The sequence below is a fragment of the Eurosta solidaginis genome, chromosome 2 (genome assembly GCF_040869045.1).
Source record: "Eurosta solidaginis isolate ZX-2024a chromosome 2, ASM4086904v1, whole genome shotgun sequence".
Taxonomy (NCBI): Eukaryota; Metazoa; Arthropoda; class Insecta; order Diptera; family Tephritidae; genus Eurosta; species Eurosta solidaginis.
The window spans coordinates 129280864-129307494 of record NC_090320.1 but is presented as its reverse complement, the minus strand read 5'-3'; the positions used below and the strand labels follow the sequence as shown (position 1 = coordinate 129307494).

General features: G+C 36.7%; 1 protein-coding gene across 5 annotated transcripts in view; it reads right to left on the bottom strand.

Moving 5' to 3' along the window:
- Window positions 1-26631, bottom strand: part of SCAR (wiskott-Aldrich syndrome protein family member 3 SCAR) — a 429470-nt gene that overhangs the window by 194662 nt on the left and 208177 nt on the right. For all 5 annotated transcript variants that reach the window (XM_067766214.1, XM_067766213.1, XM_067766212.1 and 2 more), the window contains one exon: window positions 11389-12160. In XM_067766214.1, the coding sequence (XP_067622315.1) occupies window positions 11389-12124 (736 nt within the window). In that variant the 5' untranslated portion in view covers window positions 12125-12160. The remainder of the gene's footprint in view (window positions 1-11388; window positions 12161-26631) is intronic.

The window sequence follows — 26631 nt, the reverse complement described above, 5'->3', positions numbered from 1 at the left end:
AGGTAAAAATCTTGAAAAATTTAAGTGTTTATAAAAGATCTGCAAGGAGAAGACACCGTAAGGACGTATAAATAAAAAGAGCAATGGCTTTAACGTTAGCAGAATGTTTACGGGAAGCAAGAAGTTTGCCAGTGTTTAATGGCACAAGCGAATACTCACTCAGCAATTATTTAAGAGACGTGAGGGTAGTTCTCCAGTTAGCTCCTGTTGAACATCATCATACCATACAGGCGGTATTAAGCAACCGACTTCAGGGAAAAGCTTTGAAGGTAGTTGAAACTCTAATTAACCCAACTTGGGAAGATTTAATAAATAAAATTAAGGAGGAATTTGGAATAAAAAGATCTTTTTTTAATTTACGTACTGATGCTACAAATGTGGATGCGAGAAATGTAGAAGAACTTAATTATAAGTTGGAAAAAATTCTTTGTGACATGAATACAAAATATATGCTTGAGCCAAATAATTTGTATTCACCTATTCATAATGAGCAAATTATCTTTGATATATACGTTCATTTTTTGCCAGCTCATATAAAATCATTGCTAATCCAAAACAATATTAATACTTTAAGTAAATCTCATTCATTTTTACTAGAAAATAATTTACTAGCTGATATAAAATTAGTGAACAATAAAAATTCATATGGTATTCAATATAACATAAATAAGGATAAAAATGATTTAAATAATGAAAATTTTTCAAATAACTTTCCAAAAAGAAATAAATATTTAAATGGTAACAACTCTTCTAATAGTTATGGCTTTCAGCGACCTCAAAATTTAAGTGGAAAAAAGCGTTTTAGTAATTATGTTGTGCCAAATTTAAGTAACCAAAATAATAAAATTAACATTGGAAATTTTGATAGTAGTAGGGGAAATAATTTTGAAAATAACAGAGATAATAATTATCCACAATATGGTAGATATCTAAATAATCAAAATTATAATTCAGGAAATGTTCCACATTTTAATCACAATCAAAGAAATTTTAATTATCAAGAGCCAATGGAAATAGGCGTTGTAAATTTTACTGAAAATTTTCATTTGCAGCCTCAGGATCAACATTACCAATAGTATTACTAACAATCAATAATATAAAAACTAAATGTTTAATCGATAGTGGAGCTGCTACTACGTTGGGTAGTAATACATTTTTTTCTAATATGGGTGTAAAACAAAATCTTTTAAAGCCAATATTATTAAATACTTTGGTTGGTGATAAATTAATAACAGAGGAAGTTATAGTAAATGTACCTACAGAATTCAATTCTGGTAGAAAGACTATGTCTGTAAAATTAGCAAATTTCATTAATAAAAATTTTGATTGTATTATAGGGGTAAATGTTTTAGGTCCTATTGGTGCTATTTTAGACTTTAAAAACAATAAATTAACAGTAAATAATAGGAGAATAAAATTATTTTGTGATAGTTTTGATGTTAAGTATGAAGAAGTTTATTATTTAATATTATTAAAAATCAGAAATAAATGCAATCAAAGATTTGGTACCTAAGGATTTGAATAGAGAAGAAGGTAAATTATTAGAAATTTTTTTGCACAAAAATAAAGGATGTTTTTATATTGAGGGTCAAAATTTGACAACTACAGAGTGTGTTAAACACAAGATTATAACAACATCTTCTAAACCAATTTATTGCAAAAATTATAGACACCCCCAAATTTTAGAAAAAGAAATTGAATCCCAAATTGAAGATATGCTTAAACAAAATATTATAAGAAATAGCAAATCACCATATAATTCTCCTTTATGGATAGTCAAAAAGAAGACTGATAACTTAAAGAAGCAAAAGTGGCGATTAGTAATTGATTTTAGGAAATTAAATGACATTACAGTGGATGACAAATTCCCGCTTCCAAATATTGAATCATTATTCGACAAATTAGGTAAAGCCCAATATTTTTCTTCATTAGACCTTGCCAAGGGCTTCCATCAGATTTTGATGGAAGAAAGTGATATTGAAAAAATAGCATTTTCGACTTCAAGAGGACATTTTGAGTTTATTCGAATGCCTTTTGGTCTGAAAAATGCACCTGCAACTTTTGTATGCAACGTATGTTAAATTACGTTCTATCTGAATTTATTAATAAAATTTGTGTCATTTATATGGATGATATACTCGTTTTTTCGACTTCATTGACTGAACATATTGAAAGTTTACAAAAAATTTTTTTCAAAACTTAATGAGTTCAATCTTAAGGTTCAAATTGAAAAGTGTAAATTTTTATCAAAAGAAACTAATTTTCTTGGACATATAGTGACAAAAGATGGCATTAAGCCAAATCCAGAAAAAGTTTATATAATACAAAATTTACGGTTACCAACAACCTTGAAAGAAATAAAATCATTTCTTGGGTTAACTGGATACTATAGGAAATTTATAAAAACTTATTCTCTTATAGCAAGTCCAATAATAAAATATTTAAAAAAGAATACCAAAATAAATATTAATGATGAGTCATATATTGGCGCTTTTGAAAAATTAAAGAAAATATTAAGTAATCCGCCCTTACTGTGTTACCCCAATTTTAATAAAAAATTTGTTTTGACTACCGATGCGAGTAATTTGGCAATCGGGGCAGTTTTAAGCCAAGAAGGCAAACCAGTTAGTTACGCAAGTAGAACATTAAATGGACATGAGAAGAACTACTCGACTTTAGAAAAAGAACTGTTAGCTATAGTTTGGGCAATAAAATATTATCGTTGTTATCTTTATGGTAGGAAATTTCTGGTACAAACGGATCATCAACCTTTAAAATGGCTATTTTCATTAAAGGATCCAAATTCTCGTATTATTAGATGGAAGATTTTATTAGATGAATTTCAGTTTGATATAGAATATCTTAAAGGAAAAGAGAACACTGTAGCAGATTTTTTAAGTAGAGTTCAATTAAATCAAAATTCAGTAGGTAGTATACATAGTGCTCAAGAAGATTTAAACGAATTTTATCCTATAATAGACGGAATTGTTAATAAATATCGAACTCAAATTAGATTATGTAAAACTAAAAGTAGAGAAATCGATTTACTTTTTAATAAATATAAAATAATATATATTGCAGAAACGGATTTAACCAATGACCGTTATTTAAATAATTTATTTCGAAAAGAATTAAGGAAAGGGAAGGTTGGAATATATTCAGAGCTTGAAGATAGTATGTATAATATATTGCAACAAAAATTAATTCAACTTTTTTCTAATGATAGTAATTTGAAATTTATAAAGTGCTCAAAATTAGCTGAGGATATTGAATCGGAGGATTTGTTATTGAATGTTATTAATGATATTCATTTAAAAGGAAATCATAGAGGTATATTAGAGAATTTCGAGGAGTTAAAAGGTTTATATTTTAATCCGAAATTATTTAAATATGTAAATAGGTATTGTAACAGTTGCAGAGTTTGTATAGAAAACAAATATGATCGAAAACCAATAAATAAACAGTTTAAACATACTTTTACTTCTGATAGACCAAACGCAGTTATACATTTAGATATTTTCCACGTTCAAAAATCTTTTTTCTTAACAACGATCGATAAATTTACTAAATTGGGTACTGCTCATAAATTAAGTGATAAAAATATGGTAACAGTTAAAATAAAACTTGAGGAACGAATTGCATTTTTGGGAAAGCCGGATAAATTGATTATGGATAACGAATTTAATAATGCACTAATTAAATTTTTTTGTCAGGAAAACAATATAGAACCTTATTATACTACACCAAATTCTCATACTGGAAATTCAGATATAGAAAGAATGCATTCGACACTTCTTGAACATATAAGAATTTTGAAAAATAATGATGCCATTAATGATTCAGAAGAGTTGGTACTTAAAGCAATAAATTTTTATAATAACACTATACATAGTTCAACTAAATTGAAACCAATAGATTTTATAAATAATTTGAATTTAAATTTTGATGAAATAAAAATAAGAATTGAAAATAATAAAATGAGAGCCATAAACAGAATAAACAAAAAAAGAGAAAACATAAATCTGAATTTAAATAAACCAAATTTGTATACTAAAAATCCTATTGCTAACAGACAAAAAACCGCAAAGAGATTTAATAAATATCATTACAGTAATCCAAATAAAATGGATGTAGCTCAATTTCGAAGGCCTTTAAAATCAATAAATATATAAAAAAAAAAATAATACTTACTTAAATAAACGTTTACAAAATTAGTAAAGAAAATATGATATACTGAATAATAATTTGATTTATTTTGTTGAATTATTTTGTTATAAGATGTTTTATAATTTTATTGTTATTGTAATTTTAGTTATTTATTATTATTAATTTTTATTAAAATAAATTATTGATTCGAAGGGACTCGAATCTTAAGGAGGGGCGAGTTATATAATAGCCTTATATACCTTAGATTTTGTTACTGTACTTTTACATTGTTAATATTATATAGTAGCAATAAGAAATTTTGTAAAACGAAAATGGAAAATTGTCAGATTTTTTCAGTTGAAAAGAAAATTTGTTTCTAATAAGTTAAATTCTGTTTAATAAATTTTAACAACTGAACTCGAAAACAAAAAAAAACAAAAGTAGTGTGTCCTTCCACGTCGATCCAATATTTTTGCACTCCTCTATCAACCTCTTTCTTGGGAATGTAGATCAAGTTGAGGGAGTCGATATCCAACGTCGTACCTTTTGGAACCGGTGTATTTGCTTTTTTCGGATGATGTGTTCGTCGAACCCGCCCCGGCAGTGTTGGTGCATTGTATTTGTTTTTGCACTGTTATATGCGGAGGAGGGTCCCTGCTCGGGCGACATTTATGAGGTGGGATTTATCGAAGGCTGAGGTAGCACTCAAACAATTCGGTGTCGAGTAGAGGTCCCACAAACCCCCGCTTAATAAGAATACAGTATATATGTGCTAATGACGACTGTACACATACACGGCTTGAAGGATATGGATGGCAGCAGCTTTCCGTACCAAGACAGTGGTTGGAGAGAGATGGCCAGACGTAGCAGTGCGCGATGGACGGAGCAGGTGAGGATGGACGGGGTCGGTGTTTTCCCTGGCAGGTAGATGGTGAGGGATCAGCCAATAGCAGCAGCGGCGAATAAGCACAACAACAGCCGAATGGTGGTAGCAACGGCGGGGGTGGCGACGGCAACAATCGGGCGACGGAGCGCGTACCAGTGGCGTAGCCAGGGAGAAGTGTCGGTTGGAATGTTGGGCTTTATTACCTTTTCAGGAGGATTATCAGCGGTGGCTTCTTACGGGCGTATGCTGTCGGTCATGGCGGCTTCCTGTAGGCGGACTAGTACCGTGACGGCACTCCCCGTTCCCTCTGATAGTGGGATTGGCTAGTTTGCTGGACATCGCTCATCGCGTGTACGGACACTAAAGTAAGGTGTCGGGGAGCGGCGCACGAGCTCTGTCCTTGCCGGTTCGTAGGCTGCGAGGGGAATCTGGGCCCGAAAGCCACGCTACGCAGCTGTAGAACCGGGTCGGCTGGTGCCTTGGCTGAGGGGAAGGGGTGGGGTAGCAATAAGGCGACGAGCTTCCCCCCCCCCCCCTACTTAGTTTGGACACGGGCGAGATAACCTTACAGGCGCGACCCGTTGTCCCCGCAAGCCAAGGGTGACCCGCGCTAAGGCAGTACCCCTTCCACTCAGCTAGTCGGGAGAAGAGATCAGGCTGCTTTAATAAAGCAACCACCTCCTCCGACTAACCTGAGAGGAATGAAGTGCCAACAGTAAATTCATTCCTTTTATACTGCTTCTGTTATGATGCGAGTAAGAAATGAACCGCTAAATCAGTGAATTGCCATTTATATATATTATTGTTGGCGCCGAATGCCACTCGAATGCATCGGTATGTAATTGTTGCTGTTGGCTGCCTGTTAATATACTATGCATTGTATAATCTCAGGCGTAGGCGAAAAAGGGTTACAGTGGGGTCGTACTATTTTAACGCTACGTTACATGTGGTTGTTCGGATTCATTTAAACCGCGGTTTGTGAAACTTCTGGTTGCTGGCGCTAGTAACATCTCTAATGCACACGGGATCACCAATTAAGTCCCTCCAAATTATTTATTTAAAATAAAACTTTGAGACACAATTTTCAATAAGAATATTTAGAACAAAACTAAACTTTTATTTTTCAAGAAGTAACATTTACAATCCCTCACTAGGGTAGGCACCTTGTCGTTGGTGTGAGGGCTTAGCCGGACTCCATAGCGCCCGACTATGAGGCGGAGCTGTTTGGGACTGGCATCTACGCCGTTTCGCCTCAAAGGAGGGCGCCGAGATGTCGGTGACCAAGAACAGCCAGCACCCTAATCCAGGGTGTCATGCGGACCGTGCCTATTGGACGGTTTGCAGCCAGGGAATAAATTCGGCTGTATTCGAACGGAGTCTCTCGATACCGTGCCACCTCGGGTGTATTGATGGCATTACCACAGTAAGGGCGCTGTTGTGGCGGACTGTTCTTTCTCCGCATATAATACTGGATTGTTGAGCCCGCCTTGTCATTACCTAATTGTAATAAGGACGATGATAAGAGGACTGAGTCGCAAGCAAGGACGACAAATCGACAAATACGCATTAAGCGCTGCGTTGGACTCGGAGAGCGCGAGTAGTGCTGATTCAATGAACTCCGTATTTGAATAGCATACAGATGAAAACGGAGAAGAGCGCAGAAGGGTACGGAGCAGAGGAAGTAAAAGAGCTCTCTCGCAGTACCGTGCAGCACTAAGAATTCTACAACGTCTGGGATCAGTGGTAGACCCAACACAGTGGAGATCGAGCGCTTGCAATGGGCCCATTAGGCGGTAGAAGTAGGTGGAAGGCAGTTCAAAAGGTTTGCTACGATAAACCCTCGGTTCTGCAACCGGTACGAGGGGGAAGAAGCGTCGAATGGCAGAATGAAGAGGCAACGTTCGGCGGAAGGCGACAAGCGTGCTTTCAAGAGGCAGAAAGGACCCAGTCCCAGAGCTTCGAGGCAGGGCAGTCGCATAGACAAGACAAGTACATCCAAAGCTCTATGACAGATGGGCCCCAATAGCGAGATAGCAACTACCTCGAAAGCGGCGAGTCAGAGGGATGTTCCAACTACGAAAGTAGGAGATAAGCCAAAGGGAGATAACGCTAAGACTCCGGCTTCTCGGAGGTGCTAAAGGGAGTTAACCCTAAAACTCCGGCTTTCTTGGAGGTGCCAAGGAGAGATAACACAAAGACTCCGGCTTTTCCCAGGAGGATGAGTGATGTGACAAAGCAGTCACTGTCTGTGGCGCTGGTTGATCGTAGCAGTCTTTCCGGACAAATGACTACTGAAAAGTGAAGATCTGTATAAAGGGAGCTTATTAGCTTAATGCTTAAGATGATACGGTAACAACCAAGTAAGCCCTTCCAACCTTTGATTCGGGGGTGGTATAACGGTGTGAAGATGATAGCGTGCGACAACATCGCGAGCTTGCGGTGGCTGGAGGAAGTGGTTCCAAATCTCCAAAGGCAAGAAACGAACGCGCGGTTTGAGGTGGTGGATAAACCGCAAATCCCCACGGTTAAGGTATGGATACCATGCGTGATGAAGTCGGAGGATACACTGCGACTTCTGCAGACTCAGAATCTGAACATACCTACAGAGGATTGGAAGGTACTTACTGTATCTCGGCTTACGGAGGAAGGTCAGTTCTACATCTTCCAAATAAACAAGCATGCGGAGACTATATTATACACGCAGTTTGGCAAAATGCCCTTTGGTGCAAGAGAAATTTACATGAGACTCAGGAAAAGAATTCCCGAGGATAAAAATCCTAACACGCTAGAAGTGGTTGAAGTCGAAAAGGACCTCAAAAGAGAAGAAGGACAGGTGGAGGTAGTCGACGTCACCACGAAAGTGTTATAAGAGGACCAACAGCCAAGTGGTGCTGCGAATCGCACAGAGGAACACCCGGTATAACAGTTACGAGAGGCTCCAAGGGGCCATGGATACTCTAAACCAAAAGGGAAAGGGGAGGACGACGACGTCACGACAAAGGTGCTGGAGAGGGACAAACAGCCTAATGGTGCTGCGAGTCCTACAGATAAACCTCCAACACAGTAAAGTGGCGTCGAGCGAACTTCTTCTAACCCTTGAGGAGGGTTCGTTTGACGTGGCGCTGATCCAGGATCCGTGGCTCTCATCGGGAGGAAAGGTTTCTTGACTTAGCGCGCACGGATTTGGCATTTACTAAGCGTAAGCGGAAGGACGGGTGCGAGCTGCAGTAATGGTAAGGAAACAGCTGCATTCATATATGCTGCCTAATTACACTACTGAGAACCTCGTTGTTGTTGTTGTTGTAGCAGTGCTTCGCCCCATTCAATAGGTGCGACCGATCACAAATTGTCATCAATATCCTCTAACGGAAGTCCAAGGAAACTTGATGTTTCACAATACAATTGAAGAGATGGTTGGTGTCATGTGGGGACACGTTACAAGCAGGACATATGTTTTGTATGTCGGGGTTGATTCTGGATAGGTAAGAGTTTAACCTGTTACAGTATCCAGATCGAAGATGAGCTAGAGTGACTCGTGTTTCCCTAGGAAGTGTGCGTTCCTCTTCTGCGAGTTTTGGGCATTGTTCCTTGAGTACTGAATTCACCGGGCAATTCCTGGCATAAAGATCCGACGCCTGTTTGTGGAGTTTACTGAGGACCTGCTTGTTCTTTTTTGGTTTCATACGGCTGAGTTCTCAGATGCCGTATTTCCTCATAATGCTTACGGAGATGATTCCTTAAGCCCCTGGGCGGTGTTGGCTCATCAATCAGATGTCCATTGTGATGCCCAGGTTTCTGGGTATTCAACAGGAACTCTTTGGTTAGCATCTCATTTCTCTCCCTGATGGTGAGTATTCTCACCTCATTATGTAGATGGTGTTCTGTGGACATAAGAAAACAACCCGTGGCACTTCTGAAAGCAGTATTTTGGCAGGCCTGTAACTTCTGCCAGTGAGTAGTCTTTAGGCTTGGCGACCATATAGGGGACGCGTAGTATGCAATCGGCTACTGGACTCTGCCTTTAAATTAGGCTTTGTCAGTGGTAGCAGATGCAGGAAGTGCGGGGTGGAGGGTGCTCGTGCCCTGCGCTTGCCAGGCTAAGACTATTAGGAGTGATACAGCTGCCAGACCTAGAAGCAGCAAGTGGAAGCTTCTAGTATTTGCTAAGAGGACGGAGTTATTTTATAACATAGATCCTGGTTTTTGATATCGTTTTTCAGTTTGGTCGTTAAAACAAACTTCTGGTAACACGGACTCATTCAGTCTATGTGAGCTCCTCATGGACTATATTTTTTACAAGTAACTCAAAAACACAATTGTTAAAAAGAAATAAAATACAAGTGCATTGACAAGAAGTGTAGGTGCCACACGATAATAACGAAAGGTCCCGTCCCACCCAACGATGAGCTATGTACTAATATAAACAACCATCTCCCTGATCTCCCCAATTTTTTTGTCTCGCGAAACTTGACATTGTTATCGACCAAATCATCTGCAACCTTACTTTACAACATGGGCATGACAAATGTCGATCATTTTGGACGTCCACGTCGATAGCATTACGCTACCGACTGTCTTTCACCCGAAAATACTGGCTGTGGCGTTCGATCGGGATCTACATTTTGGCGAGCATGCAACCACGATTGTGCCTAAAATCCAAAGCCGTAATAAAATCCTGAAATCTCTGGCCGCCAGCACTTGGGGTAAAGATAAACAGAAGCTCATTGCCACTTACAAAGCAATTGCCAGTCCGCTTGCTTGCTACGGGTCTCCGATATGGTCGCCAGGCCTAAAGGTGAGTTACACTGGAAGAAAATACAGGACTGCTAAACCCCAGCGGGTTAGGGGATCAGAATATATCCACGGTAGGTATGCCTTTCGTAAGAGGCGACTAAAATACCAGATTCAAGGGGCTGTGTAGCGCAACCCTTCAGGTTGCCAGCGCAATATATATCTTCTCCGAACCCAATTGTCAACCTCACCTATCCGCGGCGAATCCCTTTTCACTAACAGACGAGGCTCTGGCGACCCCAAGCTCCTCATGGAAGTGGGGAGGGAGGGAATGGCCTGAAGGTTTAATGTGGCCACATAAATCGTTCCCGAGATGGTCGGGCTAGCACCTTAGTGGTGCTATGGTACCGGAGCGTACCGGATCTGTATCCGGCAAAGGACCATCACATCGATAACACTCCCCAAAGCCTTCGGGGAGCAACCTTATCGCTACAACAACAACAACAACAGGACTGCCAAAACACGGATCGAAGAATCGCTACAGATTGCCTGCTTATGTCTCCAGGACACCACCAACACAGTGAGGGAGAGTACTCCCCATTATGGAGAGAAATGGAATGCTTACCAAACAATTTCTGTTGAATAGCCATAAACCTGGGTATCCCATCAGACATCTGATTGAAGAGGCCCCGCCTCCCAGACGCTTAAGATGTCATCTCCGCAAGCATTATGAGGAAATACGGACCCTGAGAACATAACCGAATGTAGAAGAAAAACACAAACAGGTCCCCAATAATATCCAAAAAAAAGGGCGTTGCACCTTTTTGCCAGGAATTGCACGGCGATACCCGTTCTTAAATATAAATACTCTGAACTCGCAGAAGAGAAAAGCATTCTACGCAGGGAGACGCGCGTCACTCTAGCTTAACTTCGATCTGAAGGCTGTGACAGGTTTAACTCTTACCTATCCAGAATCAAACCCGACAAACATAATGTATGTCCTGCTTGCAACGTGTTCCCACATGACACCAACCGTTCTTTTTAATTGCAATGTGAAACCAACACTTCAAACACCACCACCCTCACTCTGGTACACCCCTGTTGAAACAGCAAGTTTCCTTGGACTCCCGGTAAAGGATATTGATGATAAATTGTGAGTGGTAGCACATATTGGATGGGGCGAAACACTCCTAAAACAACAGCTTATTACCATTACCATCTACCTTATGGAATGAAGGAAACCAGGGTTCAGAAACTCATATTATATCTATATTGAAGCCTTAAAAAAATAAATACTTGGCGCGCTTTACCTCTGATTTTTTGCCGAGTTTCTCTTCCAATTTGCGTCGTATTCCTTTCCTTTCCTATCTATCAAGTTTTATGCACAGACTTTAAGGGTCATAATTATAAGCGTCCTGGGGTGGAAGGAGTTTTCATACTCGCTAATGCTTCTGGCCCTTGAGTTTGAGTTATAAAAGTACAAGCGCTGGTTTACATTGATTGGTGATATTTCTTTAGGAGGGCGAGCTGGGAGCACCAAAAAGGGATAAGCGTTCCGAAAGTCAAATCGAAGGGAAACGAACTAGCTCTTTGGTCTACCCCTATAGGCCCTTTGATATACTTACTACCATATCCTGTTTCCATGTTTATGATTGAGTACGGAGTTTGATAGTTAATATTATTGGGCATCAGTGTCTCCCCTTGGTCAATCACAATTAATCGTTGCTTTTCTCTTGTATTATGCGGTTTTCTAACTCTCTTTTTAATGCCTGTGGAATTGGCACAACTATTTGCCCCTTCTTGTCGAGGTCGATTGAGCTTTTTTCCTTTATCATGCATAACTCTCTCTGTGTCCTTTAACATCTCTTGCCGCCAAAGTTCAAAAAAATAATTTGGATCCGTATAAAATTTTAGACCATCCTTACCGTCATCCCGAAAACTATTTAATTTATTCAATGGAGGGGGCTTATCACACATCGTATAAGTTTCCAGCATAGGAGCCGGCATTGTAGAGTGGGAGAAAATTTTTTGATCGAAAATTTTGGTGGACCGAAATCCTTTTTTTCTTGTTATATCAGTAAGCGGTACGTCTTCCATCGTGCTATCTAACTGCGTCACTTTTATTGACAAATGATCTATTCGAGCCTGCAGCGAATTAGCTCGATTGCTTATATTTCCCACATCACTAGCTAGCTCACCAAATATATCCTCAGCATGCTTGGATAACGACGATAACTGCCGAATAATATTTGTTAGCGCAGTATTTGTGACTGTTTCCAACTCAACGAGCTGGAGTTCATCTTGTAGGTAAACTGATCTTGACACATAAACAGGCTCGAGAGAGCGCTTGGGCAGAGGCATGTTTTATCTTTAATTAAATTGGTTGAAACATGTGTCCTGAAATATAAAAGAAAGTATGAGGAAATGTTAGTTATTTATTTCTATTGTTGTTGTTGCAGTGCTTCACCCCATCCAATAGGCGCGACCGATTATTGGTCATCAATATCCTCTAACGGGAGCCAAAGGAAACTTGAAGTTTCAACAGGGGTGGACCAGACAGAAAGGGGTATTGGAGGCGTTGTTTCCACATTGCAATTGGAGAGATGGTTAGAGTCATGTGGGGACACATTGTAAGCAGGCCATACATTATGTATGTCGGGGTTGATTCTGGATAGGTAGGAGTTTAACCTTTAATAGTACCCAGATACAAGTTGAGCTAGAGTGACTCCCCAATCCAATAGGTGCGACCAGGGAAGCAACAAATTAAATAAGGTTACACTGAAATTACAACCCTAGGTCGGCAAAAATTCCGAGTCGCTCCGGTACATAGAACCGGCTGCCTTGGGCAGCTTGGATATCACTGAGGACCTGGCTGTGTTCTCAAGTGCCGTATTTCCTCATAATGCTTACGCACACGATCTCTTATGCCCCTGAAAATGGTGGCCTTTTCAATAAGATGTATGATTGGATGCCCAGGTTTCTGGATATTCAACAAAAACGGTTTGTTTAGCATTTCATTTCTCTCCCTAATGGGGAGTACTCTCGCCTTATTATGTAGGTGGTGTTCTGGGGACATAAGAATACAGCCCACAGCGGTTCTTAAAGCAGTGTTTTGGCAGGCCTGTATTTTCTTCCAGTGATTAACCTTTAGGATTGGCGACCATATCGGGGGCGGGTAGCATGCAATCGCCCGGCCAATTGCTTTGTAAGAGGTAATGAGCGTTTCTCTGTCGTTACCCCAAGTTCTGCCGGAAAGAGATTTGAGGATTTTATTACGGCTCTGTATTTGAGGTACAATTTCGGTAGCATGCTCGCCAAAATGTAGAACCTGCTGAAACGTCACACCCAATATATTTGGGTGTAGGACAGTCAGCAACGTAAGACCATCGACGTGGATTTCCAATATGACGGTTGGCCTGTCCATGTTTTAATTAAGTTCGGTGACAATGTCAGGTTTCGCGAGACGGAAAAACTGTAGAGATCAAGGACCTTAGGCCACTCCTTCTGGTGGCGAAGGTAGCTTCGATATGTAGAAGCAATGCAGCTTTTGGAATTTCGAAATCAGCGGGGTTTGTGAACATAATGGGTCCTACAGATGGCAATTTCGATATTTGTACAGATTTTCGAATTTACAAAAAACTTTTTCTATTAATTATAAACAAATAGAGTAATATTTGTTAACAAAAATAGGCTTATGCACTGAGGCTGATCCATACGAATCGATTCATATAACTTTTATATGATTTTACGTACGCTAACTATGCGAAACAGCCTGTCAATTGATTGCATGGAAATTTTGTTAGCGTATTAATATATAGATAATAATAGGCATTCAAATTCGCGAAGTAATGCCAATGTACGCTCTTTAAACGTGAAAGACCCTCAGAAGCGAACACTGGGGGATCGGGATCACGATTTAGACCAGGGATGGGCCTACTTTCGGCTCCTAAATCAGTTTCAGTACCAGCGAGTGCTAGGTGAGACGTTTGTGTGTTTTGGGGTGGGTGTTAGGGGAGTAAAAAATACATTGGAAATATCGTACGCTTCGTCTCAAACGATATCCATCCCAAGAAGGTTGCGGAAACACTAAAAAACTGAAATGAAAATATTCTCTCTCAACCTCGAAAACCAATTCCCAAACTGTGTTGCAATAGTACGAAAACAAAAACACACATTTTTTGGCAAGAAATACGAAAAACGGAATAACCATAGACCGAAGTCGACTTTATGTTAAGCAGCGCATTATTGACATTCATTTCGCCTTCACATATATTTAATTATATACAAGCCGATTCATTTTGCAATATATACATAAAAGTATTTAAAAAAGTATTTTTAAAGTAGTAGCATTAGAGGAAGTAGTAGTAGAAAACGTACTAATGTACGTTTCGTATACAATCGTGGGAAAAGGAAACCCTTTTCAGATTTGTTGGCAGTGTTGCCGTGAGCATAGAAAGAAATGTATCAGTTTACAAATAAAGAAAGGTACCAATCGCATAAACAACGACAAATTTTACCAGTTTTATTATAAACATAGCTGCTTTCATTTCAAATTATGAAGGAATTTTCAAATTTCTTCAGCTCACATACATGTATCGTTAAATCCACACTGCAAAAATTGTTGGAGCATGTGTTGCATGTGTGTTTAATTTACGGCGACCATTTTCCTTATTTTAAAACTCGCTTTGTTTATAATTTGAATCATAAAGGAACTTTTAAAATTACAACTGAAAATTCAGTTCGAGTTGTGAATCACAAAAGCGACATTACATATTTGTGGCCTTTAGTGCGAGCGAAGCCGCCAAAGCCGCTTAATAATTTGAACATAATAAGAGCGGTGGCAGCTCTATTTTCCACATATGTATAAGGCCAAATACTCTATATTTATCAATCTTTTGTGTGTTTGTATATTATTCTCTTCCTGTGTTCTTCGCCCCACATACCTGCACTTGATCGTCCCTCACCTAGCACTTAAATGTGTAAAGCGTGCCCGTATGAGCAAAAGGCTCATACAAGCCGTTTTGCCCATCGCTGATTTAGACAATTAAACGAATCTTCTTCAAAAATATCATAATCCATCTACTGCTTAATTATTCAGATTTTATTGAACTTAAATGTAGGGATTCCTACAAACGTTGCACTTTTCCAGTAGATTCTCAAGCAGATATTTCTTTAATTAAAATTTCAAGTTTATCTCAAAATTGTAACTTTAATAGTAACGAAATTATTAATATAACAGGCGTAACAGCTGAAACAATTTCAACTTTAGGCACCTTAAAAACCGCCTTGATTGCATTTAATTTTTTAATACCTCATACTTTATATGTAGTTAACGATGATTTTAATATACCTTCAGACGGAATACTCGGCAAAGACTTTTCAAAATTAAATACATAAATGCATCATTAATTATGCAAGCGATAGCATAACTACTAATACTGGCTTAAAAATCTAAATATACCAATTTTACACGGTACAAGTACCGTTTCTTTAGTTATTCCACCGAGATGTGAAGTTTATCGTTTCTTTAAACTACCAAAATGCGACAATCCTTTTTAAATCTGTACTGGTGTTTTTAAGGCAAAGTACATTGTTGACACAAATAATTCAGTTATAAAAACTTTAGACATTACTGACGAAGTAAAACATGTCAACAATTGCAATATTGTAACAGAAGATATCACCAACTACAATGTCTACAAAATCAATGAAACTTCAAAAGATCAAAAACGCTTAGAGGAATTAACGAAAGTTTGGAAAAATCAAATGCCTAAAAACAATTACTTGATTTATGCTTAAAATATGCCCATGTATTCGCTTTAAAAACTGATCGTATGACTTTAAATAACTGTTACGAACAAAAACTACGTTTAACTGATAAAAATCCAGTCTATATAAAAAATTATCGTTTACCATGTACACAACGTGAAGAAATTAATAAACAAGTCGAAAATTTAATGCGAAATGATTAAATAGAACCCAGTTTTTCTAATTACAACAGTCCTTTAATTTTGGTACCGAAAAAAGATCCTACAGGCCAAAAGTCGTATGTGCGTTGATTTCAGAACAGTCAATAAAAAGCTTATCGCAGACAAATTTCCGTTAGCACGTGTAGACGACATTCTCGACAATCATGGCAGAGCCAAATATTTTTCAACTTCAGATCTTTTTTCTAATTTTCACCAAATACCACTTACTTCATGTCAATTCTAGAGACGTTACATCTTTCAGTACAGATCGAAGAGCTTTTCGTTGGAAAGTTTTACCTTTCGGTTTAAATATAGCACCAAACTCTTTTTCACGTATGATGTCATTAGCATTTTCAGGCATTTCGCCAAATCAAGCTTTTATGTACATTGACGATGTTATCGTCATCGGTTGTAGCGAGACACATCACCACAAAAATTTGGAAAAAGTTTTCGAAACTTGTAGAAAATTCAATTTAAAGTTAAATCCCAACAAATGCATTTTCCTTCGTTCCGAAGTAACTTTTTTAGACCATAAGTGTACCTCAAAATGCCTGCTGCCAGATGACTCAAAAATAGACGCAAAGACAAAGACGCTGTGGGATTCAAGGGGTTGTGTAGCGCAATATAAATCTTCGGCGAATCCCGTTTCACTAACAGACGAGGCTCTGGCGACCCCAAGCTCCTCATGGAACTTTGGGGTGGGGAGGGAGGGATGGCCTGAAGGTTTAATGTGGCCATATAAATCGTTCCCAAGATGGTCGGGCCAGCACCTTAATGGTGCTGTGTTACCGGAGCGTATCGGATCTGTATCCGACAAAGGCCTTCGGGGAGTAACCTAATCGCTACAACAACAACAACAAAGACGCTGTAAGGCGGTTCGTTGCATTTGCAAATTATTATAGGCGTTTTATACCTAACTTCGCGTCACTGGCAGCCGCTTTAAATCGTCTAAATCGGAAAAAAGTTGAACTTGTTTGAGATGATTCTTGCGAAAATGCTTTTAAAAAACTAAGATTTTCATTAATGTCTCCTCAACTTTTACAATTCCCCGATTTTTCAAAAGAATTTATTATCACTGTAGATGCTTCTAAGAGTGGTTGTGGCGCTATATTAAGCCAAAAACATGGAGATAATGATTGGCCGATTTGCTTTTCATCAAAATCTTTCAATAAAGCCGAACAGAAAAAAGCAATCATAGAGTTAGAACTTTTAGCAATACATTTTGCTATTAAACATTTTCGGCCGTATGTTTACGGTACACATTTCACGGTAAAATCAGAACATAGACCATTAGTTTACCTATTTAATATGAAAGATCCTTCCTCGAAACTCTCTAGAATCAGATTAGATTTATCGGAATACAACTTTATAATGTGTGCGTTAAAGGAAAATCCAATGTTGTGGCTGGTGCACTTTCGCGTATAAGTATAGACTAAATTAAAGATTCGACAAAACACGTTTTAGCCGTTAAAACGCGATCACAAACTAAACAAGAAGAATTTCAAAACGTAAAAGTAAGTTTAAATGATACGACTTCTAACGATAATAAAGTATAAGTTTATGACGAACCTTGAATCATTTATCAATAGGCCGATAAAAACAAAAACAATTGTTAATAAACCATGAGCACTTGGGAATGTCAAACAAAGTAATTGACAATAAACAAAAATCCAGCATTATCAGTGATTTGCACCAGATGGCGCAACACTGAATAAATATAGTTGGTAAAAGGAATAGAAGTAGCAAATTTGCCAGCCAAACAAACGACCGCTGTATAGCTAAATGGTTAGCGCAGCGTGCCTAAAGCGTACTGATGATGAAGGCTTAGCACCCTTCGAAATGGATCTATCTGCGCAGCTATAGCAGGTTGTCTGAAAAATTTTCTACTTACTATTCCAAAAACAAAATACAATTTTTCAAATTTAGAAAAATTAAAAAATTACAATAATTATCATTAGAAAAAAATTATTGTTCTGGCCCTGAGCTCGAATCGAACCTTGAATCATTTATCAATAGGCCGATAAAAACAAAAACAATTGTTAATAAACCATGAGCACTTGGGAATGTCAAACAAAGTAATTGAAAATAAACAAAAATTCAGCATTATCAGTGATTTGCACCAGATTGCGCAACACTTAATAAATATAGTTGGTAAAAAGGAATAGAAAGTAGCAAATATGCCAGTCAAACAAACCACCGCTGTATAGCTAAATGGTTAGCGCAGCATGCCAAAGCGTACTGATGATGAAGGCTTAGCACCCTTCGAAAGGATCTATCTGCGCAGCTATGGCAGGTTGTCTGAAAAACTGTCTACTTACTATTCCAAAACAAAATACAATTTTTCAAATTTAGAAAAATTAAAAAATAACAATAATTATCATTAGAAAAAAATTATCATTCTGGCCCTGAGCTCGAATCGAACCTTGAATCATTTATCAATAGGCCGATAAAAACAAAAACAATTGTTAATGAACCATGAGCACTTGGGAATGTCAAAAAAGTAATTGACAATAAACAAAAATCCAGCATTATCAGTGATTTGCACCAGATTGCGCAACACTTAATAAATATAGTTGTAAAAAAGAATAGAAAGTAGCAAATTTGCCAGTCAAACAAACCACCGCTGTATAGCTAAATAGTTAGCGCAGCATGCCTAAAGCGTACTGATGATGAAGGCTTAGCACCCTTCGAAAGGATCTATCTGCGCAGCTATGGCAGGTTGTCGAAAAATTGTCTACTTACTATTCCAAAAACAAAATACAATTTTTCAAATTTAGAAAAATTAAAAAATAACAATAATTACACTGGACCACGAATTTCAACTTTTTTTCTTTACCAGAAACGCCGTTATTAAATTCGTATGTAAAATCACCCCTGATTTCGAAAATTGAGTTCATTTTTGATTCTATGGTACCGTTTTTGAGATATTCGCAATTTACCCTTATTCGAAAAAACCAAAATGATGGCTCCCTTTAATTACGTATATCCCACGAACAGGTCAAGCAATTGCAAAAAAGTTTACAGAATCGGGAAGATGATGAAATTTGCTATAAATGCATCATCATTGTTTTTTGCTCAACCGGATAGTTTTCGAGATATTAGCTTATCATTTCAGATTTTTGTTTTTTTTTATTAAAAAATATGAAAAAAATTACTTTTTGCGAGGGCAGCATTCCAAAACCACAACTTTTTTTTCAGATGTTATTTCTTTACGTAAAGCTCTGTTTAATTGGAAAAAAGATAAGCAATAATATAAGAAAATCGATGCAAAACTACGTAAGTTATAAGCGATCAAATAAAAATACCCAGGTTGCGCAATATCAATGTATGTATACATACATATATTAAAGGTATAAACTGCAAATGGGATATTATCCGGATAAACGAGTAACACCATAACAATGATAATACTTTTTCTTTAAATATCTCAAATAGTACTTTTAATACTCGAATTGTTTTATAGTAGGTAGAGTGGTTGCATCGAAAGAAAGAGTGGTTGGGTTCGAAACCTGCTGTAGGCATGTAGTTATAAACATGTATTTCCGTCACTTATGGGTAAGTATGCAGGTAGATTTTCAAAATTATAAGACACAGAAAATTTTTGAAGCCTACTTCTAAAGCAGGTAGTATTTTCTTTTCCCGGTTTCGTATAAAAAGGAACTTTTATGTCTAGGTAAGATTTGATTTTTCAATTTTATCCTTATTCCTAGGATAAATATGAGTTAATGCGCCTTGAAACTTCATAACATCTGCAAGGCTCGCCGGAGATAGTTCAGTTCATAAGTAAAATTTCAAAACCGTGATTTATTAAAAAAAATAAAACGAGTAAAAGGGCGCGAGAGTTTGAGTGTAATAACGATCCAGATATGTTCTGTTTCATGTGTGGCCAATATACTATCATAAGGCGACGACGAGTGTTCTCAGATCATATGAAAACTTGATACTCTAAGTATTTTGGCATTGAGCCTAAAAATGCTGAAAAACCATGGACACCGAACACTTTGTGTACATCGTGTCGAGTAGAATTGTTTCAGTCGGAATCAGGACAACAAGTAAAATTTGTTATTTGTCAAACAAAAGTACTTGGCGTTGGAAGATCAAGAAGAGTAACCTATGCCAGCGTACATAAAGTGACATTACCAGTACTACATTCAACGGTAGTTGCGGATCCAGTACCATTGTCAACAGTAATATCTGAGTGCGGGGAATCAAGTGGTACTGAATTTCGCATGGGAAACGAGAGAAACTTTCTGTCACAAGCACAACTTAATGATTGGATAAGAGATTTGGAACTCTCCAAGGAAAAGGCCGAGATCCACACTTCTCGTATACAACAAACTAAATTTGTGTCATCCGATGTTAAAGTGATATATTGTAGAACTCGTCACGAACCATTTTCCAAACACTATACCAAGAATGACAGTATATGCTACTGCAACGACATTCCTGGTTTATTCAAAGAGTTTGGTCAAACATATGATTCAAAAGAGTGACGATTGTCCATAGCCCGCAATAAACTGAGTTTGAAGTCTGTATTATTGCATATTGGTAACAAAAAGCCTTCTATCCCGATCGCACATGCAGTAAATACAAAGGAAACCTACGAGGAAATGCAAAAACTAGTCAAATTTATTAAATATGAAGAGTATGATTGGAAAATATGTTCTGATCTCAAAGTCGTTGCAATGCTATGCGGTCTACAAAGTGGCTACACCAAGCACTGTTGCTTCCTCTGCAAGTGGGATAGCCGAGCTCGTAAGGACCACTACGTCAGAAAGGATTGGCCGGGAAGAGTCGAGTTTACCGTTGGTGTGGATAACATCAAATACACCCCTCTTGTCAAGAAAGAGAAAATCATTCTTCCACCCTTACACATCAAGCTCGGTCTCATTAAAAACTTTGTTAAGGCTTTGGACAAGGAAGGCGAAGCATTCAACTATTGGAAAACAATTTTTCCAGATATTTCTCAAGCCAAGATAAAGGAAGGTATTTTTGTTGGATCACAAATAAAAAAGTTGATTAACAATAATCAATTCAAAGAACTACTCTCATCAGTTGAGGCAGCAGCGTGGGAATCCTTTGAAAAGGTCGTTGCTTATTTTCTCGGTAGACACAAAAGCCCTAACTACGAGCAGATAGTGAACGACTTAATCAATAATTATGCGAAAATGGGTAAATATTAAAGGCTTATTAAAATTAATTTCCCAAAATTCTATAACTTGTTTACCTAACTAATATTTTCTTTCCAGGCGTAAATATGTCCTTAAAAATTCACTTTCTGCACTCACATTTGTGCTTTTTTCCGCCAAATCTTGGCGACGAAAGTGACGAACATGGCGAAAGGTTTCATTAGCAAATGACATTTATTGAGAATCGATTTCAAGGATTCTGGGACGTCGCAATGATGGGTGATTACTGCTGGTTTCTCATAAGAGAAACCGATCCTAAACTGAATAAGCGTCAAAGTAGAACACATAATTATTTCGACTACATAGTAAAATCAAATTAAGATAAAGATTGTTAGAATATAGTATAAACATAAATAAATTTAAAAAAAGTTAAAAATATGGGTAATTTCATTCATAAATTGAACTTTTAACTAAATAGAAACAGAGCATAGCTAGATATTTCAATTTTCTTTATACCATACTTACGTTTTGAGGTATACGTTGAAATTGCGCAACCTGGGTATTTTTATTTGATCGCTTATAACTTACGTAGTTTTGCATCGATTTTCTTCGATGATAGGTTATCTTTTTTCTAATTAAACAGAGCTTTACGTATAGAAAAAATATCTTGAAAAAAAGTTGTGGTTTTGGAATGCTGTCCTCGCAAAGCGTAATTTTTTTTCATATTTTTTAATAAAAAAAAAACAAAAATCTGAAATGATAAGCTAATATCTCGAAAACTATCTGGTTGAGCAAAAAACAATGTATGATGCGTTTATAGCAAATTTTATTGTCTTTCCGATTCTGTAAACAATTGCTTGACCTCTTCGTGGGATATACGTAATTAAAGGGAGCCATCTTTTTGGTTTTTCGAATAACGGTAAATTGCAAATATCTCAAAAACGGTACCATAGAATCAAAACTCAACTCGATTTTCGAAATCAGGGGGTGGTTTTACATACGAATTTCATAACGGCGTCTCTGGTAAATTTTGGCCGTCGACCAGTGTTATCATTAGAAAAAAATTATTGTTCTGGCCTTGAGCTCGAACCGAACCTTGAATCATTTATCAATAGGCCGATAAAAACAAAAACAATTATTAATAAACCATGAGCACTTGGGAATGTCAAACAAAGTAATTGGCAATAAACAAATCCAGCATTATCAGTGATTTGCAACAGATGGCGCAACAATTAATAAATATAGTTGGTAAGAAGGAATAGAAGTAGCAATTTGTCAGTCAAACAAACCACCGCTGTATAGCTACATGGTTAGCGCAGCGTGCATAAAGCGTACTGTCGATGAAGACTTAGCACCCTTCGAAATGTGTCTATCTGCGCAGCTATGGCAGGTTGTCTGAAAAATTGTCTACTTACTATTCCAACAAAACAATTTACAATTCTTCAAATTTAGAAAAATTAAAAAATAACAATAATTATCATTAGAAAAAAATTATTGTTCTAACCTTGAGCTCGAATCGAACCTTGAATCATTTATCAATAGGCCGATAAAACAAAAACAATTGTTAATAAACCATGGGCACTTGGGAATGTCAAACATAGTAATTGACAACAAACAAATTCAGCATTATCAGTGATTTGCAACAGATGGCGCAATACTGAATAAATATAGTTGGTAAGAAGGAATAGAAATAGCAATGTGTCAGTCAAACAAAACACCGCTGTATAGCTAAATGGTTAGCGCAGCGTGCCTAAAGCGTACTGATGATGAAGGCTTAGCACCCTTCGAAATGGATCTATCTGCGCAGCTATGGCAGGTTGTCTGAAAAATTTTCTACTTACTATTCCAAAAACAAAATACAATTTTTCAAATTTAGAAAAATTAAAAAATAACAATAATTATCATTAGAAAAAAAATATTGTTCTGGCCTTGAGCTCGAACCGAACCTTGAATAATTTATCAATAGGCCGATAAAAACAAAAACAATTATTAATAAACCATGAGCACTTGGGAATGTCAAACAAAGTAATTGACAATAAACAAAAATCCAGCATTATCAGTGATTTGCACCAGATTGCGCAACACTTAATAAATATAGTTGTAAAAAGGAATAGAAAGTAGCAAATTTGCCAGTCAAACAAACCACCGCTCTATAGCTAAATGGTTAGCGCAGCATGCCTAAAGCGTACTGATGATGAAGGCTTAGCACCCTTCGAAATGGATCTATCTGCGCAGCTATGGCAGGTTTTCTGAAAAATTTTCTACTTACTATTCCAAAAACAAAATACAATTTTTCAAATTTAGAAAAATTAAAAAATAACAGTAATTATCATTAGACAAAAATTATCATTCAGGCCCTGAGCTCGAATCGAACCTTGAATCATTTATCAATAGGCCGATAAAAACAAAAACAATTGTTAATAAACCATGAGCACTTGGGAATGTCAAACAAAGTAATTGACAATAAACAAAAATCCAGCATTATCAGTGATTTGCACCAGATTGCGCAACACTTAATAAATATAGTTGTAAAAAGGAATAGAAAGTAGCAAATTTGCCAGTCAAACAAACCACCGCTCTATAGCTAAATGGTTAGCGCAGCATGCCTAAAGCGTACTGATGATGAAGGCTTAGAACCCTTCGAAATGGATCTATCTGCGCAGCTATGGCAGGTTTTCTGAAAAATTTTCTACTTACTATTCCAAAAACAAAATACAATTTTTCAAATTCAGAAAAATTAAAAAATAACAATAATTATCATTAGAAAAAAAATATTGTTCTGGCCTTGAGCTCGAACCGAACCTTGAATAATTTATCAATAGGCCGATAAAAACAAAAACAATTATTAATAAACCATGAGCACTTGGAAATGTCAAACAAAGTAATTGACAATAAACAAAATTCCAGCATTATCAGTGATTTGCACCAGATGGCGCAACACTGAATAAATATAGTTGGAAAAAAAGAATAGAAAGTAGCAAATCTGCCAGTCAAACAAACCACCGCTGTATAGCTAAATGGTTAGCGCAGCATGCCTAAAGCGTACTGATGATGAAGGCTTAGCACCCTTCGAAATGGATCTATCTGCGCAGCTATGGCAGGTTGTCTGAAAAATTTTCTACTTACTACTCCAAAAACAAAATACAATTTTTCAAATTTAGAAAAATTAAAAAATAACAATAATTATCATTAGAAAAAAAATATTGTTCTGGCCTTGAGCTCGAACCGAACCTTGAATAATTTATCAATAGGCCGATAAAAACAAAAACAATTATTAATAAACCATGAGCACTTGGAAATGTCAAACAAAGTAATTGACAATAAACAAAATTCCAGCATTATCAGTGATTTGCACCAGATGGCGCAACACTGAATAAATATAGTTGGAAAAAAAGAATAGAAAGTAGCAAATCTGCCAGTCAAACAAACCACCGCTGTATAGCTAAATGGTTAGCGCAGCATGCCTAAAGCGTACTGATGATGAAGACTTAGCACCCTTCGAAATGGATCTATCTGCGCAGCTATAGCAGGTTGTCTGAAAAATTTTCTACTTACTAATCCAAAAACAAAATAAAAATTTTCAAATTTAGAAAAATTAAAAAATAACAATAATTATCATTAGAAAAAATTATTGTTCTGGCCTTGAGCTCGAACCGAACCTTGAATCATTTATCAATAGGCCGATAAAAACAAAAACAATTATTAATAAACCATGAGCACTTGGAAATGTCAAACAAAGTAATTGACAATAAACAAAATTCCAGCATTATCAGTGATTTGCACCGGATGGCGCAACACTGAATAAATATAGTTGGTAAAAAGGAATAGAAAGTAGCAAATTTGCCAGTCAAACAAACCACCGCTGTATAGATATATGGTTAGCGCAGCATGGATAAAGCGTACTGATGATGAAGGCTTAGCATCCTTCGAAATGGATCTATCCGCGCAGCTATGGCAGGTTGTCTGAAAAACTGTCTACTTACTATTCCAAAAACAAAATATAATTTTTCAATTTTAGAAAAATTAAAAAATAACAATAATTATCATAGAAAAAAATTATTGTTCTGGCCTTGAGCTCGAATCGAACCTTGAATCATTTATCAATAGGCCGATAAAAACAAAAACAATTGTTAATAAACCATGAGCACTTGGGAATGTCAAACAAAGTAATTGACAATAAACAAAAATCCGGCATTATCAGTGATTTGCACCAGATGGCGCAACACTGAATAAATATAGTTGGTAAAAAGGAATAGAAAGTAGCAAATTTGCCAGTCAAACAAACCACCGCTGTATAGCTAAATGGTTAGCGCAGCATTCCTAAAGCGTACTGATGATGAAGGCTTAGCACCCTTCGAAATGGATCTATCTGCGCAGCTATGGCAGGTTGTCTGAAAAATTTTCTACTTACTATTCCAAAAACAAAATACAATTTTTCAAATTTAGAAAAATTAAAAAATAACAATAGTTATCATTAGAAAAAAATTATCGTTCTGGCCTTGAGCTCGAATCCAACCTTGAATCATTTATCAATAGGCCGATAAAAACAAAAACAATTGTTAATAAACCATGAGCACTTGGGAATGTCAAACAAAGTAATTGACAATAAACAAAAATCCAGCAGTATCAGTGATTTGCACCAGATGACGCAACACTGAATAAATATAGTTGGTAAAAAGGAATAGAAAGTAGCAAATTTGCCAGTCAAACAAACCACCGCTGTATAGCTAAATGGTTAGCGCAGCATTCCTAAAGCGTACTGATGATGAAGGCTTAGCACCCTTCGAAATGGATCTATCTGCGCAGCTATGGCAGGTTGTCTGAAAAATTGTCTACTTACTATTCCAAAAACAAAATAAAATTTTTCAAATTTAGAAAAATTAAAAAATAACAATAATTATCATTAGAAAAAAATTATCGTTCTGGCCTTGAACTCGAATCGAACCTTGAATCATTTATCAATAGGCCGATAAAAACAAAAACAATAGTTTATGACAAATTTTCATACGATTTTTCAAAAAAGATACCGCGAGTAAAATCAACTAAACATTAAAACATAAAAAATATAATTTACTTGATCTCGCGACTGTTAACGAAATTAGAAGAGTTACTTTCGAGGCTTGAAAAAAGCCGCCGACAATCACAATATTAAACAATTAGAATGGCCAAAAAATTATATATTTTTCAATAATTTTACAATTACAAATTTTAAAATCCGCGGAAATGAAATTTTAAAATATTACAAATAATATTGACGGACCCTGTAGAGACTGTATCAGACAATGAACAAAAACAAAAACTTATGACAATTTATCACGAAGACCCACTGTTAGGCGGTCATTGCGGTAAAAAGGTTATATGCCAAATTAAGAACTAAATATTAGTGGAAGAACATGACACGTGACATAGCGAAATTTATAAAAAATTTCAATAAATGCTTTTTAAATAAAGTGAGACCAAAAACAAAAGAAAATCTTATCCTTACTCCAACACCCTGTAAACCATTTGACATAGTAATTGTCGATACAATAGTTCCACTTCCAGAATCAAACTATGGTAACAAGTTCGCTTTACTATGATTTGTGACTTTTCTAAATACCTGGTAACGGTAGCCGTACCAGATAAATCAGCAAAAACTATAGCATGTGCTATATTTGAGAGCTTCACATTAACATATGGTACAATGAAAGCCATCAGATCCGATTTAGGGACGGAATACAAAAATTAATTATTCTCGGAATTAACAAAACTTTTAAAAATTAATCATGAT